General features: G+C 39.6%; 1 protein-coding gene across 1 annotated transcript in view; it reads right to left on the bottom strand.

The window, feature by feature from the left end:
* LOC149454137 (hexokinase HKDC1-like) overlaps positions 1-22,172 on the bottom strand; it is a 58,068-nt gene that overhangs the window by 15,512 nt on the left and 20,384 nt on the right. Inside the window, exons 4-9 of the mRNA XM_089687742.1 lie at positions 18,248-18,364; positions 9,616-9,711; positions 6,886-6,985; positions 2,177-2,360; positions 1,202-1,357; positions 425-658 (exon numbers count right to left, since the gene is read on the bottom strand). Of these exons, the coding sequence (XP_089543868.1) occupies positions 425-658; positions 1,202-1,357; positions 2,177-2,360; positions 6,886-6,985; positions 9,616-9,711; positions 18,248-18,364 (887 nt within the window). The remainder of the gene's footprint in view (positions 1-424; positions 659-1,201; positions 1,358-2,176; positions 2,361-6,885; positions 6,986-9,615; positions 9,712-18,247; positions 18,365-22,172) is intronic.

The following is a 22,172-nucleotide window of genomic DNA, read 5'->3' as shown; positions in this document are numbered from 1 at the left end:
CAAACTCACTGACTATTTATACACAGACACTAACTGCAATTTAAAAAGCCACATTTGTGGGAAATTAACCTTTAATTGCCATTTTAACATGTGTATGTCACCTTGTGTGTCTTTACCAAAGCCAAACCTTCCATGCTATGTAAACTTTTGATCAAGGCAGTGAAAAGAGGTTTGCAGGCATTCAGGAGGCAATATTTTTTGCCTCCTGATGGCCAGCTGTTTTTACTTTTGCCTTTCCTCCTCCTGGCCACCTTTGTGAAAGGAGCCTTTATCTTTTGGCATGCCTTGAAGCAGTAGCCCTATGTTTTACATAATAAAGGTTAGATAAGTTAGATCAAAATTAGGGTTTTAGAACAACCTCAGTAAGAAAGAAGACCTATGTACATTGTATAGTTTAATACTGAATATACAACGTATTACTCACTGAGGATGAGTTTTATAGACTGTACCATCCATTCCAACAGTGGTCCTCATCCGGTCTAACTTCTTGTTTTGCCGAAGTCGGGTGAGTATTGACGCCAGAGCAGCTGCACACAGATTGACTGATCTGAATGACACAATGGTGGCAACATGCTGCACAGCAATGCAATCATCTTCTGAGGGCTCCAGTTCAAGGTTAAGCAATACTTGCTTAGTGTTATACAGCCCCTCATTGTATCTGCAATAGTAGAGTAGAAGTTATTCAAACATCATATTTGGAGGGAACAAGCATTACAAAGAGGAGAGTGTTTTCTTCTTCTTCTGTAGATATCCTTAGTAATCCTAGATTACTATGGCCTTGCTTATTTATTCTTGATAACAAAGTATAAGACTTATTTTCATTTTCATTATAAATGTACAGTACTTGCAAAATTCCCAATAAAGGCATACATTTCACAGTAGGTGTACATAGGTGTAGAAAATCCAACCACTGATAAATGTGAGTAAGTTCCTGAAAAAACCTAAGTTGTGTGCTTAATTTTTACCCCAACATTGACTGGCCAGGTAATACAGGTGCATAGTGCCATTGTGACTTCACCAGATTATTTTACTTCTATGAGCACTTGAGGCTGTAATATGTATAGCTTATGCAATCCATTTTAATAAGTGTGTTTTTAATGTACATATTAGTATTAATTGTAATATTAGTATTAGTAATCTTCTTAGACACTGCTTAACCTTACCATTGCAAACAGCAGCTGTTAATAATAAATGTGCTTACTTCTCCATGGATGCCACTTGACTAGTTTCTATTGTGCCTTTGGTGCGGAGAGCCGTTGAGATCTTTCCACCAAATAGAAGACCTTTCTTTGCCATCTTCAGCAGAATAAGTCGGACAAGTTCTCCCATGTACAGACTACTGATCATCTTCTCAAATCTGTCATTCAACAGATAATAGAATACATCCCTTAAAACATCATAAAGACAGCCAGTGGTCTGGCAGGGAGATAGAATTTACAGTTTTTTGCTGCCTGTTGCTGAGACAGTTGCATTTGTCTATACTTTGTTGCCACTCAGAAACAGGCTTCCAATGAGAGTTCACAATCCCAACACCAGCAGGTTGCACTTGGACTCTCCACTAGCCACCGGCATAGTTAGGGCCTTGGGATCTCAGACGGGCCACGTAGTTATTGTTTATATCTGATTATTGCATTTCCTACCTCTTGCAACTGTTCTTAAGCTATGTTACTATACCTTTTTCTGCAGGGTTTTCTTTCTGGCTTTAATGAAACCCACTTTATGCTACTGGTGTGTCAGTGAGTTTGGGTTTAGTTAAGGATGGGTCATTACTGAGAGATGGCAGGAGGACTCATTTTCTAGTGGCTCCTTAGGGGGTAGAGCTACATATATAATGAATACATTTATAAGCAAATGGCATGCCAGAACAATCAGTGCATTTTCTGTGATATGGTCAGTTTGAATTGTCCAGATCCATGTTAGGTTCACTTTAACTCCATTCACAATAGTGTTACAATGTAAACATATCATGCACATAATGATGGGTGCTGTGAATTTTTAAAACCTACTATATATTATTTGTGTAGTTTAATAATACAAAAAGATTGAGTACATACAGTAGGTCTTTTGAATACTACAAAACCAATGAAGGGAAAGCAAGATTAACTGTGGTCAGTTTAGTGCAGTTTACCAATTCTGACATACCTGTGTTGAATGGAAATAAATATGACCTACTTACAACTGTGTTCCAGGGTCAACAGATCCTAAATCTATTTCTTTATCAAACTCAGTTCTAATGTCTTCCAGTGATCCATCATCTCCAAATGCTCCCCATTCCGTGTTAATGCACATCCTCCCTTCATCACCTTCAACAAGGTCAATGTTACTTAGGTTCTCCATGTAGCAAGCATTTGTACCAGTTCCTGCAGAGCAATAAAGGCCACATTTCACAAATACACCATCCTCTCTTCCAAAAAATGTATGTGTTATATGTAAACTGAGAAGAGCATTTTAATATCTTGCTGTAAGATTCTGTGCCTTTAGCCAGGACAGATCATCACCTGACAAGGTAAATACAGTATTCAAAGGGTCAAGTTAGCATTAGGAATTAGGTAAAAGACAGTGCTTGGGTTAATAATTAGAGGGTTATGGTTAAAGGGTTAAGTGTTAGGATTAACATTTAGAATTTTACTTTAAAGGGGGTTTTTAACTCTGTTTTTTTAAAACAAGGTTACAGCACTTAGGAAAAACCCCAAGTACAGATATGATCTCATTATATACATGGACAACATTTTGTGGTAGTAAAACAATAAAATGAAACAATAATTTAAAAATGGTAGTACCATATTAATGATGGGGGTGGACCAGGGAAGGGAATAATATAATTAAACTTCAGCTTTAGGGCTTGACACACACTTGTATGGCTGCATTCTGTGTAAAGGGCAGCCTATTAATTTCAATGTGTTGCCCTACCCAGGGGCAGACTGACCATTTGGAAACTCGGGCACTGCCTGAGGGCCCGGGGTCAGTAGGGGGCCCCATGAGATGCCCCTGGTACCTTTTTCATAGGCTTTTTTGAATTTGGGCAAGGAAAAAGGGGCCCCTTGATCCCCTATTGCCCGGGGGCCCCATGAGTTGTCAGTCCGTCCCTTGCCCTACCCACAAAAACACAAGTCCAGATCCTTTTCTTGAAAGTTGCGCCGCATGGAACTGCATGATGCTTCAGAACCATGTGGTTTAGTGTGCGCAAAAATGTGGGGGTTTTGCCAATGCATGGGGGTGCCAATAAGAACTAGACATAATAGACATAACAAAGACAAAGCAACAAAACGCAGTGGAGTAACAATAGCAATAGCAGCTCATACAGCTGCTTTGGGGCATGGGGTAGGAGACGGGTCCCATTAGGAGGGCTGATAAGAAAATTAAATTCTGATGCTTCCAGTAAAGAAATGCTGAAGTCAGATCTCAAGTTTGTGAAAATTATGTAACTGCACTGAGTGCCAAAAAAATCCAAACAAATTGTGAACCATAAAACAAACAGTGAAACAATAGCTGCACTCATAAAATACCAATACAAATACTCAATAGGTGATATCCAGTTGTTGTTGCGCTATTGATTAAAAAAATAATAGTGAATTGCTTATACAGGCATACCTCGGTTTACGAATGTAATTCATTCTGCGCGACTTTTCGTATAGCAAAAAATTCGTAATTCGAAACGCCGTTTCCCATAGGATTGCATTGAAAACCAAATAATCCGTTCCTGAGGTCAGAAAAAAGCAATCGCTACTAAAATACCGCATGACTTATTTTATCAAGTCATGCGGTATTTTAGTAGTGACAACCATGTGTTAATGTTTCAGCTGTCAGTGGGGTTCCCCACGGACAGCTGAATGTAAAAGAATTGCCGCCCCTTACCTATTTAAGAACTGTCAAACCACCAGAGCACGCAGACGGCTGAAAGTCATCGTCGGAAGGGAAGCCTTTTTTTTTATTCTTTTTTTGGGGTCATCGGCGGCGGGCATCGTGATTGACATTGGATCTACTGTGGGGGACATTCTTTTAGTTTTTTCTTTTAATAAAGGACTTGTCAAAGACCGTGTCCTGTCTTTTTTCACACTACACTTTTTGTTTTTTGTGAATGAGTATCAGAACCATGTACCTCATACTCATTCACATAGGAGGGGGGCGGGATCTGGGGGCCCACTTGTTAAAGGGGGCTTCCATATTCCGATAAGCCCCCTGCCAGCAGACCCCCACAGCCACCGGCCAGGGTTGTGGGGAAGAGGCCCTTGCCCCCATCAACATGGGGACAAGGTGCTCTGGGGGGGAGCCCCCCTGACCTAAAGCTCCCCCCCATGTTGAAGGCATGTGGCCGGGTATGGTTCAGGAGGGGGAGTGCGCTCACTCGACCCCCCCATTCCTGACCTGTTGGGGGATTTTGGGGACCCCCTCGCCATTTTTTTTTAAATTTTGGCGTGGGAGTTCCCCTCAAAATCCATACCAAAACCGAAGGGCTTGGTACGGATGGAAGGGGGGACCCCACACGTTTTTTTTCATTTATTATGGTGCTGGTTTTTAAATGTAATTACAGCTTTTTTTTCCTTCACTATAGCTTAGAGATTCAGCTGCCACTTTCCCCCCTGCTAAAAGAGAAAGTTTCTTTTTAGTGTATTTCCCCAAGTTAATAGAAACAATGTTTCCTTTTAGTTTCTTCAAAGAAACAAAGCTTCCTTTAACTCCAGGAAAGTGACAGCTCTGTGAGCTAAAGTGAAGAAAAAAAAAAGCCGGCAATTGCGTTTAAAAATCAGCACCGACATACACTTCGTATTGCGAAAAAAAATTGCAAAAAATTTGTAAACCGAGGCATTGTTTTCAATAGATTTTCATTCATAAACCAAAAGTTACATTAACCGAGGCATTTGAAAACTGAGGTACGCCTGTAATTTAAATGTACTCTTACCAATAATATTATTATGTCAAAATGCATGAAACACCAAACGATGAAAAAGTCATTTGATGAGAAAATCCCAATTAGGATGAACAGCTGTGTCCACAATAATCCTCCACGTGTGTAATGAAAAATAGACTCTCATGCCCACCACCACAAAAACCACACTGTTCCTTACCGAATAGTTAGACCCCAGATTATTGGAGATCTAATGAGAGTGTAATGCTGAACATATCTTGCTTATAACATCCTAGATAGAAAAGAGGTGTCAGAGACCCCCCAACTCCCTGGGCATGCATCAGGCACCCTTCTGTGTCCTTTGGACATAGCTGATCACAGATCAGGGTAAAGGACCAATCACAGCAGCCCTTTACTATGTGATCAGTTGTGTCCAATCACAGCTGATCACATGTAAGCAGCCATTTATCAGCAGCTGATAACCAGCAAGGCTGTCAGTACATGGTTTACACTGATAATCAGGACACTGATCAGTGCCCCGATTATCAGTGCAGCCCCATAAGTACCAATCAGTGCCGTCTATCAATGCTCATCAGTGCCACCTCATCAGTGCCCATCTGTTCAGTTTATTAGTGCAACCTCATCAGTGCCTATCAGTGCAGCCTTATCAGCACATATACGTGAAGAAGAAAAATTACTTGGCTGCAAAATTTTATAACAGAAACTAAGAAAAACTTTTTTTTTCAAAATTCTCAGTCTTTTTTCATTTATCAAAAAATAAAAAACCCAGGGGCATTTAAATACCAGCAAAATAAAGCGCTGTCTCAAAAATGATAAAAATTTCAGATGTGTACAGTGTTACATGACCATGCAATTGTCACAAAATCCAACAGCACTGAAAGCAGAAATCTGTCCTAGGCAGGAAGGGTTTGAAAGTGCCCAGTACTGAAGTGGTTAATGTCGACTTTATGTTAAGATCAATGTCACAGCTGACATCACTACTGCCACAGGGAGGGTTAGCTTCATAGTTACACCTTTAGCTAATTTTGAGTATTAGGGTTGGGTTGGTTGCCAAAGGTTAAATTTCAGTTTTGGACCACTTTAGAGAGACTTAACCTCGCCTTCTGGGCCCTGTGAAAGCAGGACAAAAAATGATGGTCTGTCCCTAAGACACAGACAGTAATACCACCCTGACAGTGGTGCTAACCCATCCCCATTTTATGTCAATAATATTTTGTTGCTGTATTTCCATTCTCACAGCAGTGTGGAGGAAAAAAAAGTGAGGGGAAATCACATTAATGAGGACACAGATCGCAATACAAATCTAACAAAGTTCTATTCCTTCCCTACTCTGTCAAAAAGTAATGCTGGGCTTTAAATGTTGATTAGTCAATTGTTACCATCACAGGTTGCAGTATTTCAGAACCAGCTCCACTATTAAATCATGTGATAGGAGCAATGGAGGTCAGGGGCATATTTACCACAAGGCAAACAGGGCATTTGCCTAGGGAGGCATTTTTTAGGGGGGCAGCACTGCCCCCCAGAAGGGACATATGCAGCATGGGACCAGGTGGGATCCGAGAGAGGCTGCAGGCTGCTTGATGGTGGATGCAGAATCCCGACTGTCATTCTTGGGGATGTCCAGAGCTGTGAAGGTGAGTGTCTTTCTCTCTGTCGTCGGCAGGGGGGTGGGTATTAGTGTAAGGCTTTCTCGGGTGGGGTGTTTTTGGTCACTGTCAGGCTCTCTTCGTGGGGGGTGGGGTCTGGTGTAAGTTGGTGTCAGGCTCTCTCCACTGGGGAGGGGTGTTCGATTTTTGTGTTACCTAGGGCAGCACAAAACCTAAATACACCACTGAAGGAGGTAGTTATACTAATTATATTAGGACATGCAGTCTCTTGTCTTACAAAATCAATATCAGATATTCACATGAACTGATAAATAACAGTCTAACCTATCCAGCTGATTTGGGCATTGCTATCTTCATTTTAATTACATGAAATAACTGTAGCCTTGTCACAATTTGAACAATGTTAATTACCTACAATGACTCCAACTTCACACAGCTTGTCATCAAATCCACATGTCATCATTGTTCCTACTGTGTCATTGACTATGGCCATGACTTCCACATTTGGGATCTAGAATAAACAATGTAGAATTCATGTTCAAAGCAGAGGCATGCATGGCTGTGTTGGTGCATTTTGCTTTTTGGAGAACCAACACTTACGAATATGCCATTATTTTGGAATATGAAACAGCTTGGAATTGCTGGAGCTTAAAAGATCAGAGGTGATCTGTACTCAGGGGCAGACTGACCATTTGGAAACTGGGGTACTGCCCGAGGTCAGTAGGGGGCCCTATGTGATGCCCCTGGTACCTTTTTCATAGGCTTTTTTTGAGTTTGGACAAGGACACAGGGGCCCCATGATCCCCTATTGCCCGGGGGCCCCATGAGTTGTCAGTCCGCCCCTGTCTGTACTCCAATATGTCCAATTGTTGGACTTTCTTTATATGTTGTCCAGGAAAACTATTCCTCCTTTCTGCCTTTCTCCTTTCATTACAGGGTAATTAAGCTCTGAACATGTGCTAAAAGGGTTTGATTTCCAATTCCTGGTTAGCAGGATTGTGTAGGTTGTATATGTGTCACCTAGTCTTCTCACATACACATAGAGAGGGATGTCAGGGTTTTTGACTGACTTAAAGTGATAGTAAACTCGTTTTTGTTATGTTTACCTAGAGGTAGGCTTATAATAAAGCTCACCTGTAGGTAAAATGAATATCTCCTAAACTTGCACCGTTTAGGAGATATTCCAGCGAGCAGTAGCCAGTGACTTCACTGGAGCATGTGCTCTGAAGAAACGGCATACCTGTGCTGTTCCTTCAGAGCTCTGTACTGTGCCCGGGGCTCCTGCGCACACGTGCGGGGGTGACGTCATCACAGCTCGGCCAGTCAGACAGCCGGAGGCTGCGAATCTGGAAGGAAGAGCAGGTGAAGATGGAAGCCCATTTTAGGGCAAGTCTTTCATAATGTGCTAGTATATCATGCATCAGGGATGGTTGATTCCTATCGCCCAATGCCTGGGACATGCAGTTCCAGGTGCTGGGCATGTAGGTTTTTTTTTTACCTTTAGCCCTGCTGTGGGCAAGCAGCAGGGCTCACCTGTTAGGTGGAAGCATTTGGGCGGCAGCACTGCCGCTGATTGCTTCCACACAGTGCCAGCCCCTCCAACCCCTTCTCCCTCCTTTGTGAGGTCTCCCAGGCTCCGCTTGCCCAAACTTCAGGCCCGGGAGCGGCTCACTGCCATCGGCTGCAGGGGAGAGAGGAGAGCGGACACTTTGTTCCCCTCCCCTTCTTGTCCTGACTCAGAAGTGACGTCATGATGTTACTTCCGGGTCCCCGTTGAGAGATTGCTGGCCATAGAGGAAAGAATATATTGCAGAGCGATGTGCACTGCACTGCATTCAGGGGAGCACAGGGGAGATATGCAGGGTCTTTTAGACCTTGGATGTCTCAATAAAGAGAACCTGTCACCAAAAATCATTACATAAGTGATGAAAAAAAAAAAGTAAAAAAATAAGGAAAATAAAGGAAAAAAAAGGTATGTTTTTTTTGTTGTAAAAAATTAAAGTTACACCCAAGCACATACCATCCCCCCCAAAAAAACTGAAGCCCCCACCCTCACATATACGCACATACAAACGTAAAAGCACATGCTGGGGCACCTATGCATGAAAATGTCAATTGCGATACACATGTCACATATCGCCGTGCAAGCCAGATTCAGAGCAATAATTCTAGCGCCAGAACTCCTCCGTAACGTTAAACTAATGACCTATAAGGAGCTTTTAAAAGCTTTAAGGAGCTTTACCCTATAGAAAAGATAGGGTACTGACGTTCGTCGCCATTTCATGAGCGTGCACAAATTTAAAGTTTGACAAGTTGGATATCGGTTTACTCGATGCAACCTCATCTTTTATATTTTACAAAAAAATAGGGTAATTTATTGCTTTTCTGTGCCCTTTGTAGAGCTTTAGGTGGGAAAAATCCTTCAATCCTAGGTTGACATCTTACTTGGTAAAGAGGTTACCAGACCTCATTATTATTCTCAGCTATTCACATGGCTTTATATACAGTATATTTATTCATGATGTTCAGCTAGTCCTAAGCAAAAGTACAAAAGCTGTCTATTTGTTTTGGGGAACCCATTAAGGGGCACTCCACTAGCCAGGAACTGACCTGAGTTTAGTGACCTAGCAGTTTTGCTTGTTATATGCTATGGACTTGCTGCACAAAGCCCTGTAATGACAACTGTATTTCCTGCCTTGGTAAAAAAAAAAAAAAAAGTACAATACAAACCTGCTGTCAGTACAAGGATTTAGGCTGTCCCTTTAAGAATGAGAAAACTCATCAGAGACAGCCTTGCCTGGGAAGTGACAGTGACTGGCCAACCAAATATATGTGCATCACAAATGTAATTAATTTGACATGGGAGCATTAGAAGTACCCTATGGCACTATTTTTCTAGCAGAAATAGGAACCAAGCAAGGGGTATTGAGAAAATTTGGTACACAACAATTTTAAATGTTGATGTGACAAAATAGTTAAAATTATGTAGCTGTGCATTAAACTGGTGAACAGTGCTTCAGAAAGACAAGAATACTTAGTAAAATAAAGCACAGCCTCATTTTCGGCCTGCATTGCTTATACTTTATAATAACACATCTTAGCAATCATTATTTCTAGGACCATGCTGGATATTCACTGTACCTTCTTTTTATTGAGGGTTTTGCGCAGTGTCTTCACCACATCCATTCCCTGCATCCCTTTTACTTTAAATTCCTTTGTCCAGTTGATCAAGAACCCCTTAAATGAAACCAAAGTACTATTACATATCAATTTTAAAAACAAAAAGAAAGTTAAAAGGCATTGTAGACTTTCAAATATTTTGATCTTTTAACTAGGTATTAGTGTACTTGTATTCCCTGTGCTGGTTGCCTTACCTTGTAATGATGCTCACATGTTGTGGCTGCAGTTTGTCGTGTCTGGCTGAGCAATTCCCTTGTGTCCATGTATTCATTCACCTAGCTTTTCCCTATTCACTAAAGGGACAGACAACTTTTTTCCCTATTCACTAAAGGGACAGCTAATGTGACAATAGACGAAGTGAGCTCTTTGTTATTAGGTCTGCCTTTTTGAGTGTCAAATCCAATTACTGCGAAGCACTCATCTGAAGAGCAGAAGACTCAGAGACCAAGGGATTGTGGGAAATGTAATTTCTTCACAGGAAGTGTCAGTCCTTAGACTACAGACAGAGGTCATGCATTAAACCGTGTAGTGCATATCTCATGTTAGAAGGCAAGCAGAACCTTCTGACACCATAATGTCAAGATTTACTCTACATACATACAGGCTAACAAAGACACCATGAAACTACATGACCATTGCACATCTCAGGCAAGTGAAAAACACAAGCTACAGCTACGAACGTTCATAATCCCTTTAACCACTTGACAACCGGGCTATAGCTGAATGACGGCTACAGCGGGTTTTCCAGTTCTGGGAAGGCGTCATATGATGTCCTCCCAGAACGCACCCTCCTGCACACACCGCCAACACAGCTGATCACGTGATGTGGTCAAAGGCCAATCACAGCTGCCTTATACCACGTGATTAGCTGTGTCCAATGACACAGCAGATCGCCGGTTAAATGCAGTTGCCGATTGTCAGCTGCACTTTTCCTCACGCTGTCAAGCGTGAGGAAAGCACTGCCAATAACCGGCAATTGTCAGAAAACAGATCGGCACTGATCATCAGGGCCCTGATGATCAGTGCCCTGATGATCAGCGCCATCAACCTGTGCCCAGAAGTCCCACCCACAAGTGCCCAGCAGTGCCACCCATCTGTGCCCAGCAGTGCCACCCACCAGTGCCACCCAGCAGTGCTGCCAGTCAGTGCCGCCAGTCAGTGCTGCCCATCAGTGCCACCTATCCGTGCCACCTCATCAGTGCCGCCTATTAATGCCCATCAGTGCCCATCAGAGCTGCCTATCAGTGCAGCATTATCAATGCACATCAGTGAAGGAGAAAAATTACCTGTTTGCAAAAGTTTATAATAGAAACAAAGAAAATTTTTTTTTTTTTCAAATTTTTTGCTCTTTTTTTGTTTATAGTGCAAAAAATTAAACAACCAGTGGCGATTAAATACAACCAAAAGAAAGCTCAATTTGTGTGAAAAAAATTCTAAAAATTTCCTATGGGTACAGTGTTGCATGACCGCGCAATTGTCATTCAAAGTGTGACAGCGCTGAAAGCTGAAAATTGGCCTGGACAGGAAGGGGGTATAAGTGTCCTGTAGGAAAGTGGTTAAAGTGGTGGTAAAGCCTGAAGAATGCATGAAGGTAAAAAACCTTCTGTGTGCCGATTCCCCCACAGCTCCCCCTAATACTCACCTGAGCCCCCTCTCGATCCCGCAATGTGATGGTCCCGGGTCTCTCACTCCTTATTGATTGAGACAGCAGCAGGAGCCATTAGCTCCCACTGCTGTCAATCATAGCCAGTGAGCCAATGAAGAGAGAGTGGAGCCTGGGCCATGATCCTATGTGTCTTATAGAAGAACAGAACAGGGCTTGGGTGCAAGCACACGCCAGTGCCCCCATAGCAGATGGCTTGCTATTGGGGGCACTGGTCAAGTGGGAGGAGCCAAGAGTGCTGGTGGGGGACCTGAGAAAAGGAGGAGGAGCAAAACCATTACGCAGAGCAGGTAAGTATGACATATTTGTTATTTAAAACAAACAAACCTGTAATATCTATCTATATACATACTATATATTACACACACACATACATCATATACACACACACATATATATATATATATATATATTTATTATTGCTGGGATGTGATAAAGGTTAAAGTGTAACAAAAGGCAAAACATTTATTTAATTGTGGATAGAGCAAGGGAGGGTTATAGTCTGGTCAGTTTTTTTTCTTGCTATCTGTGTCTCATAGGGGAGATTTCCCTTCACTTCCTGTTCCATAGCCAAAATGAAATGGGAGGAAATCCCTCCAAAATGAGGGAATCCTGGAGTGTCACCAGAGTAACCAGAATTAACATCCCCATTGGAGGATTTCCCCCCTATTACTGTTCTGATTAGAGATGAGCGAATTATTCAAAAATTCGATTCGGCTGATTCGCCGAATTTGAGGAAGAAATTAGATTCGATGCGAATTTATTCGCTGCGAATTTAACTTATAAAAAGGGTTTCTAGGCTTCAGAGAGCCTTTATATTAGTGCAGAACACTGTACCTTTAATTTAAATGCCCTTGGAGATGAGGAAGGAGAAGGAGAAGGATGAGAAGAAGGAGAAGGATGAGAAGAAGGAGAAGGATGACAAGAAGGAGAAGGATGACAAGAAGGAGAAGGAGAAGGATGAGAAGAAGGAGAAGGATGAGAAGAAGGAGAAGGAGAAGGATGAGAAGAAGGAGAAGGATGAGAAGAAGGAGAAGGAGAAGGATGAGAAGAAGGAGAAGGAGAAGGATGAGAAGAAGGAGAAGGATGAGAAGAAGGAGACGGATGAGAAGAAGGAGAAGGATGAGAAGAAGGATGAGAAGAAGGAGAAGGATGAGAAGAAGGATGAGAAGAAGGAGAAGGATGAGAAGAAGGAGAAGGATGAGAAGAAGAAGGATGAGAAGAAGAAGAAGGATGAGAAGAAGGAGAAGGATGAGAAGAAGAAGAAGGATGAGAAGAAGGAGAAGGATGAGAAGAAGAAGAAGGATGAGAAGAAGAAGAAGGATGAGAAGAAGAAGAAGGATGAGAAGAAGAAGAAGGATGAGAAGAAGAAGAAGGATGAGAAGAAGAAGAAGGATGAGAAGAAGGAGAAGGATGAGAAGAAGAAGAAGGATGAAAAGAAGAAGAAGGATGAGAAGAAGGAGAAGGATGAGAAGAAGAAGAAGGATGAGAAGAAGAAGAAGGATGAGAAGAAGGAGAATTCCAAGCCGGCAAAAAATGTATCTGCAGAGCTCCGCTATTTCTTAGCGGAGCTCTGCAGATACACTTAGCGGAGCTCTGCAGATACACTTTTTGCCGGCTTGGAATTCTTCTTATTTTCATCCTACTTCTTCTTCTTCTTCTTCTTCATCATCCTCATCCTCAGAAGAAGAAGAAGAGGATGAGGATGAAGAAGAAGAAGAAGAAGTAGGATGAAAATAAGAAGAATTCCAAGCCGGCAAAAAGTGTATCTGCAGAGCTCCTCTATTTCTGACAGATACACTTTTTCCCGGCTTGGAATTCTTATTTTCATCCTACTTCTTCTTCTTCTTCATCCTCATCCTCTTCTTCTTCTGAGGATGAGGATGAAGAAGAAGAAGAAGAAGAAGTAGGATGAAAATAAGAAGAATTCCAAGCCGGCAAAAAGTGTATCTGCAGAGCTCCGCTAAGTGTATCTGCAGAGCTCCGCTATTTCTGACAGTTCTCTGACATTCACATTTACAGCGGTTGAAACATTGTATCCATTTGTTTCCATTTATGGAAACAAATAGATACAATGTTTCAACCGCTGTAAATGTGAATGTCAGAGAACTGTCAGAAATAGCGGAGCTCTGCAGATACACTTAGCGGAGCTCTGCAGATACACTTTTTGCCGGCTTGGAATTCTTATTTTCATCCTACTTCTTCTTCTTCATCCTCATCCTCAGAAGAAGAATGAAAAGAAGAAGAAGAATGAAAAGAAGAATGAAAAGAAGAAGAATGAAAAGAAGAAGAAGAAGAAGAAGAAGAATGAAAAGAAGAATGAGAAGAATGAAAAGATTCTTCTTCTTTTCATTCTTCTTTTCATTCTTCTCATTCTTCTTTTCATTCTTCTTCTTCTTTTCATTCTTCTTTTCATGAAGAAGAAAAGAAGAATGAAAAGAAGAATGAGAATAAGAATGAGAAGAATGAAAAGAAGAAGGAAAAGAAGAATGAAAAGAAGAAGGAAAAGAAGAATGAAAAGAAGAAGAAGAAGAATGAAAAGAAGAATGAAAAGAAGAATGAAAAGAAGAAGAAGAATGAAAAGAAGAAGAAGAATGAAAAGAAGAATGAAAAGAAGAAGAAGAAGAATGAAAAGAAGAAGAATGAAAAGACGAATGAAAAGAAGAAGAAGAATGAAAAGAAGAAGAAGAAGAATGAAAAGATGAAAAGAAGAAGAAGAAGAATGAAAAGAAGAAGAAGAAGAATGAAAAGAAGAATGAAAAGAAGAAGAAGAATGAAAAGAAGAAGAAGAATGAAAAGAAGAAGAATGAAAAGAAGAAGAATGAAAAGAAGAATGAAAAGAAGAAGAAGAATGAAAAGAAGAAGAAGAAGAATGAAAAGAAGAAGAAGAATGAAAAGAAGAATGAAAAGAAGAAGAAGAATGAAAAGAAGAAGAAGAATGAAAAGAAGAAGAAGAATGAAAAGAAGAATGAGAAGAATGAAAAGATTCTTCTTTTCATTCTTCTTTTCATTCTTCTCATTCTTCTTCTCATTCTTCTTTTCATTCTTCTTCTCATTCTTCTTCTTCTTTTCATTCTTCTTCTCATTCTTCTTTTCATGAAGAAGAAAAGAATGAATAGAAGAATGAAAAGAAGAATAAGAAGAATGAAAAGAAGAGTGAGAAGAAGAATGAAAAGAAGAATGAAAAGAATGAAAAGAAGAATGAGAAGAATGAGAAGAATGAAAAGAATGAAAAGAAGAAGAAGAAGAATGAAAAGAAGAAGAAGAATGAAAAGAAGAATGAAAAGAAGAAGAATGAAAAGAAGAAGAAGAAGAATGAAAAGAAGAATGAAAAGAAGAAGAATGAAAAGAAGAAGAAGAAGAATGAAAAGAAGAATGAAAAGAAGAAGAATGAAAAGAAGAATGAGAAGAATGAAAAGATTCTTCTTCTTCTTTTCATTCTTCTTTTCATTCTTCTTCTTCTTTTCATTCTTCTTTTCATTCTTCTCATTCTTCTTTTCATTCTTCTTCTCATTCTTCTTCTCATTCTTCTTTTCATGAAGAAGAAAAGAAGAATGAGAAGAATGAGAAGAATGAAAAGAATGAAAAGAATGAAAGGAAGAATGAGAAGAAGAATGAAAAGAAGATTGAAAAGAAGAATGAAAAGAAGAATGAGAAGAATGAGAAGAATGAAAAGAAGAATGAAAAGAAGAAGAAGAATGAAAAGAAGAATGAAAAGAAGAAGAATGAAAAGAAGAATGAAAAGAAGAAGAATGAAAAGAAGAAGAAGAAGAATGAAAAGTAGAAGAAGAATGAAAAGAAGAATGAGAAGAATGAAAAGAAGAAGAAGAATGAAAAGAATGAAAAGAAGAAGAAGAATGAAAAGAAGAAGAAGAATGAAAAGAAGAATGAAAAGAAGAAGAAGAATGAAAAGAAGAAGAAGAAGAATGAAAAGAAGAATGAGAAGAAGAATGAGAAGAATGAAAAGATTCTTCTTCTTTTCATTCTTCCTCTTCTTTTCATTCTTCTTTTCATTCTTTTCATTCTTCTCATTCTTCTTCTCATTCTTCTTTTCATTCTTCTTCTTTTCATTCTTCTTCTTCTTTTCATTCTTCTTCTTTTCATTCTTCTTTTCATTCTTTTCATTCTTCTTCTCATTCTTTTCATTCTTCTTCTCATTCTTCTTCTTTTCATTCTTCTTTTCATTCTTCTCATTCTTCTTTTCATTCTTCTTTTCATGAAGAAGAAAAGAAGAATGAAAAGAAGAATGAAAAGAAGAAGAAGAATGAAAAGAAGAATGAGAAGAAGAATGAAAAGAAGAATGAAAAGAAGAATGAGAAGAATGAAAAGAAGAATGAAAAGAAGAAGTATTCCAGTACAGCAAAAAGTGTATCTGCAGAGAGCTCCGCTATTTCTGACAGTTCTCTGACAGTTCCTTCACATTTACAGCGGTTGAAACATTGTATCTGTTTCCGAATAAAAACATCTGTATCCTAAATGGAAACAAATAGATACAATGTTTCAACCGCTGTACATGTGAAGGAACTGTCAGAGAACTGTCAGAAATAGCGGAGCTCTCTGCAGGGACACTTTTGCCGGCTGATCGGGAAAAATCAGATTCGCGCACCCGAAGTATGCTAATATTCGGATTCGCCGCGAATCGAAGTTTTCCTGAAATTCGAAACGAATTCCACTTCGCCTGGTTCGATTCACTCATCTCTAGTTCTGATGTCAACCCAAAATTCTGGATTTTATTTTACTTTCACTTTCAATGATGACAGTAAACAGGACAAATAGAGGGTGAATCTCACTAACAGGGGCACAGACAGCAGTAAAAACTGACAGGTGTTCTAATCCCTCTCCACTCTTCAAAATCCAGTACAGCACAGGTGCAGACCTATAAAATGTTGCTTTTGATTTTAATATTTTTGTGTGAAGACCCAGAAGGTTGAAAAATGCTTTATTCCCATTTGAAACTTTTGCTTTGCATATCTTCCGCTGTGATGCTTTTAACATGACAGAATAAAGATATTGGTTTCATAGCAACATTCAAAATGTGATGATTATTATGAATGTATAGCAGACACATCGTGCAGACACACCAACTCTTCCTGTACAGAAACTGGAGAAAGCACATTCAGGTGAGCTGACTTCAAAATGTGTTGAATGTACACAAATTAAACACCATCTTAATACACTGCTCAAAAAAATTAAAGGTACACACTTTTTAATCAGAGTATGGCATCAAATCAATTAAACTCTTGGGATATTGAACTGGTCAGATAAGTAGCAGAGAGGGTTGTTAATCAGTTTCAGCTGCTTTTGTATTAGTGAAATCAACAACAGGGGCACTAGATGGGCAACAATGAGACAACCCCCAAAACAGGAACAGTTTTACAGGTGGAGGTCACTGCCATTTTTTTCCCTACTCATCTTTTCTGACTGTTTTCATTCGTTTTGCATTTGGCTAGGGTCAGTGTCACTACTGTAAGCATGAGGTGATACCTGGACCCTACAGAGGTTGCACAGGCAGTCCAACTCCTCCAGGATGGCACATCAATACGTGCCATTGGCAGGTGGTTTTCTGTGTCCCCCAGCACAGTCTCAAGAGCATGGAGGAGATTCCAGGACACAGGCAGTTACTCTGGGAGAGCTAGACAGGGCCATAGAAGTTCCTTAACCCATCAGCAGGACCGGTATATGCTCCTTTGTGCAAGGAGGAACAGGATGAGCACTGCCCTACAAAATTACCTCCAGCAGGTCACTGGTGTGAATGTCCCTGACCAAACAATCAGAAACAGACTTCATGAGGGTGGCCTGAGGGCCCGATGTCCTCTAGTGGGCTCTGTGCTCACTGCCTGGCACCATAGAGCTTGATTGGTATTTGCCATTGAACACTGGAATTGGCAGGTCTGCCACTGGTGCCCTGTGCTTTTCACAGATGAGAGCAGGTTCACCCTGAGCACATGTGACAGACATGAAAGGGTCTGGAGAAGCAGTGGAGAATGTTATGCTGCCTGTAACATCGTTCAGCATGACCATTTTGTTGGCGAATCAGTGATGGACTGGGGGGGCATATCCATGTAAGGACGCACAGACCTCTACAGGCTAGACAATGGCACCCTGACTGCCATTAGGTATCGGGATGAAATTCTTGGACCTATTGTCAGACCCTATGCTGGTGCAGTGGGTCCTGGGTTCCTCCTGGTGCATGACAATGCATGGCCTCATGTTGCGAGAGTATGCAGGCAGTTACTGGAGGATGAAGGAATTGATACCATTGAATGGCCCCCACGCTCCCCTGACTTACACCTCTGGGATTTCAAGTTTTGGTTCATCTGATTATGCCATACGTTGTTTCATTAGCAGCATGCCCCGATGTTGTCAGGAATGCATACAAACACGTGCGGGCCATACAAACTACTGAGTACCATTTTGAGTTGCTGCAATGAAATTTCAGCAAAATGGACTAGCCTGCTGCATTATTTTTTCACTTTGATTTTCGGGGTGTCTTTAAATTTGGTCCTCTGTAGGTTGATCATTTCCATCAAATGATGGGACATCCTTACATTCCTAACACATTATCCAGTCCACATCAGTATAGATATCCAGCATGATATTTTTCCCCATTGAGAGCTGATGTGTTTTCAAAGTGTTACTTTAATTTTTTTGAGCAGTATATTTTGGAAAAACTACAGGTAATATAAGATGAGCAGATAAACATATTAATTCTAAATAAATAATTTTAACAGCTTGTTTGAAAATAGTAAATTGCAATCAATTGAACCACAGCTCTTCTATAAATCAAATCCATCATCTATAAAGTGCCAAACTGGGGTATACAATGCTCACCCATAATTCTGAAAAGGCCCAATATTGCATCAGAAATGCTCTATGTGTATGTCTTGTACGTATATCTATCTATATGTTAATTGTTGGCAAATACTTTACCTCATCTAATTTGGTCTGCTTGCATGGGAATGAGAAGGTGAATCCAAGTGGAAGCTTCTCTGTTATTTGTCTCTTCTTTATGAAATCACCAAGGCAGTCAACAACATATTCAAAAAGCTGTAATCAACAATAACAAAGCATTTAGAAAGAGTACTATATTGGTGTCAAAGCACCCTCCATTAGTGAACTGACAATAAAAGCTATGCAATAGTTACTAACAATAAAAAGTTTTTTTGGAAAATATTATTTAACCTCAAAACCCCATCAGATTTTTGAACACATACTGATACACACGTATCCATAAATAAGTCCACAACGTAAACTCATCAAAAGTCTTTCACCTCTCTCCTTCTCTTCCTAGTTTTTGATTTTCTTCTGCTCTTTACGCAACCAGGATATAAATATGGGAAAGAATAATGCCATGCAGCTGATTAATGCATACATTTCAGTTTGTTTTATCCTTGTTCTCTTTCTGGGCAGCCTCTCATTCACCTCTAGTCCAAGCACCCCTAAGTGATAAGATAGGTGGCACAAGGATAATGGAGTGGCATGAGTACCTGTGGTATGTTACAAAGTCCTTTGGCAGTTATGAGCGTTGGGTTGATAAGGACAAGAACACAAATATAGGGGAAATGAGTAGACAGCAGACTATGAAGCAGCAGCATTGTCAGAACACAAGTCAGGGTGAGCAACAGATAAGCAGCAGGGTATTAATCCAGCAACAGGTGCGGAGTCACAGGACAGAGACAGCAACAGCCAGGTCATGATATACAGAGTCAGCAGACAGAGATGTAGGAACAGGCTGAAGTTGGGAATAAATGTACAAAAGCTCAGATGAGGTTAGAAGCTGAGAATCCCAGAAAAGATCACAGGACAAGCTGGATGGGCAAAGGGAGGTGTAGTCACATGATACTGCTGAAAACAAATCAGCACTGATTCCAGGCAAGGCTGACCTCTGAATAGCCCATTGGTGCCAATTCCAATACTGGGCACGCATGGCCACACATGTAAATGGTGTGAATCATGTAAATTAGTGTCCATCAGGGACCATGCTAGATTCCTTTTTGTTTTGAATGATAACTTTCATTGAATTTTTTATTACAAAATCAACTTTATAGTAAACATTACAAAAATGCAAATTTTCACAGCCATTTACCTATTCCCTCCCCCCCCTTCAAATTTCCCCCACTTTTCTTACTATTTTCTTTTACTTATAGTTCCTCTAATACTCTATTTATCACTCCCCTTTTTTCCACCTACCTCTCTTTTTACCCTCTTACTGGGTCCTAATTCCTTTCATGGATCTCTTCCTACTCTTTAGACTCCGACTACTTCTAGGAAACTCTTTGATGATCTAAAATCATACCATCTACCCCATTTTTTTTAATTTTTCAATTTTTATCCTCATCTATGTGGTATAATTGCTCCATCTTGTAAATATACTCAACTCTATTTATCCAATATTTTATTTTTGGAGATTCTTGTGCTTGCCAGTATTTGGGGATAAGTCCTTTGGCCGCATTTATTAAATAAAATAGCATTATATTCTTACATTGTTTCACTGAAGACTCCGGTTTATGGAATAAACACACCCACGGGTCCTTCGGTATGCTGACCCCCAATATCTTCTGTATATATTGAATTATTTCTTGCCAAAACTTATGTATTTTAGGTCAATCCCACCATATATGTGCCATTGTTCCCTTAATACCACACCCCTTCCAACACAAAGGTGAAACATCTGGTCGTTGATTATGTGCCACACTAGGTGTAATATACCATCTTACTAAACATTTGTAATTCATTTGTACTATATTCATATTTACCACCCCATGTGTTAATTTAAATATTTAATTTTTTCGTTGCTCATTTAGTTGTGTTCCTAGCTCCTTTTCCCATTTTTCCAAGAATAGTGGGGAATCAGATCCAGCCATTGCCATAAGGATCTTATAAATCCCAGAAGTGACATGTTTTTGGATTATATTTAAACTAAACATTTGTTCAAATGGATACATGTCTTCCACTGTCCTTAGTGGCTGCGGGAGCGCTGCAACAAAATTTCCTAATTGGTAATAATGCCATTCATCTGATGTGAGAAATAATTATTTTTTTAACTTTTAAATCTTGAAAATAACATAATTTCCCCTTATCTACAATATCTTTTAAGTGTGCATTTTTATCTTTTATCCATTTCCATGAGATTTTATCGTTCTCCGGTGGGAAAAACTCTGTTCCCACCAATGGTATTAAAAGTAAATTATACTTCCAACTAATTTGCTTATACAATACATCCCATACCCTCAGTACATTTCGAGTCAAAGTGCTTGTATTTTCATTCAGTATATGAAACTTGTGGGGAAGCCAAATAATCCTATCTAATTGTGACTTACTAAGTGTACTTTCCATTTTTACCCAACTTTTCCCCCGTTAACACGAAAATTAATATCTCTTAAAGTCAGGCAAGTTTAAACCCCCTTTCATTTTATCGTTACACAGAATTGCATATTTGAAGCTTGGTTTTTTATTTGCTCATATATACCCAAGTATCATTTTTTTAGGGTCGCAAAGAAAGACCCTGGCAAGTATATTGTGAGCATGTGAAACTTGTACAAGATTTTTGGTACTATCACCATCTTTACCATGTTTATACGACCTATCCAGGAAAGCAATCCCATAGAAATTCTTCCCAATTCTTCCTTTATCTCATTTATTAGTGGAATATAATTTACCTGATACAAATTCTTTATAGACGGGGTTAACTTTATTCCCAAATAATTTAATTCTTTTTCCCTCCTTTGTAAAAGGGTAGTCTTTTTGTAGGTTCTGTTTCTCTATTTTTTGTACATTGATATTTAATATCTCTGACTTTGAGGGGTTAATTTTCAAATTTGATAACTCTCCATAGTATTTTAATCCTCTCATTAGATTAGGTAACATTAGTCTAGAGTTTGTGATATAAAACAGCATATCATCTGCGTATGCCACAACCTTGCGTTCCACATCTCCTATCCCAATTCCCTTTACAGCTACACTATTTCGTATCATCACTAATAACGGTTCTAGAGATATTACAAATGGGGGAAAGTTGACATCCCTACCTTGTTCCATTATACATTCTAAAATACTGTGATGGGGACCAATTGACTTTCACCACTGCTGATGGGCCACTATAAAACTTTATCAACTGTAACATTTTGGGCCCAATTCCTAATGCCTCTAACATATCTATCATGAAACCCCAATCTACCCTATCAAAAGCGTCTCCTTTTTTGCAGGAGGAGCAATGTTCTTAATCCATTGTCCCTTCCTTCTCTGCCAGGAATGAATCCCACTTTATCTACGTGTATCCAATCCAGTATCAACTCTTTCATCCTAGTTACTAATACTTTCAATTTCAATTCTTTCACTTTTTATAATAACCCACTGTATATCCATCTGTTCCGGGGATCCTTCCTGTGCATACTCTTCAATGCTATACCTATTTCCTTCATTGAAATTAGCTTTTCTAAGGCTAGTCTTGCTGCTTCCAGTCTTGGTAGACCGGCCTCCTTTAGATATGTCTGCCTTCTTTCCTTTCTTTCTGGTTCTTAAATTTTGCTCTGTATAAACTACTATAGTATTTTTAAAATGCATTAGCGATATCAGTGGTTGACTGTACCATTTCATCTTTTTCATCTTTAATTTTTTCTATAAAATTTCTTTGCCCTTAATTTTCTTGATAAATATTTTCCTGGTCTATTCCCCCACTGATATCTTTCTTTTGAAACCCTTTTAAAAATCCTCCTCGCTTCTAATTCCATAAAGTCTTTCAACTCTTCTTTTTAAAATTATCTTCTGTTGTATATCTGAATCTATTTTCTTTTTATGTAATTGTTGTAAATCATATCATTCCTTCGTTAATAACCTTATCCCCCCCCCCCCCTAT

The sequence above is a fragment of the Staurois parvus genome, unplaced genomic scaffold (assembly GCF_062004578.1).
Source record: "Staurois parvus isolate SC_StPar_1 unplaced genomic scaffold, SC_StPar_1.0 ptg000437l, whole genome shotgun sequence".
In the NCBI taxonomy this organism is placed as follows: domain Eukaryota; kingdom Metazoa; phylum Chordata; class Amphibia; order Anura; family Ranidae; genus Staurois; species Staurois parvus.
This window is presented reverse-complemented; position numbering and strand designations above follow the sequence as displayed.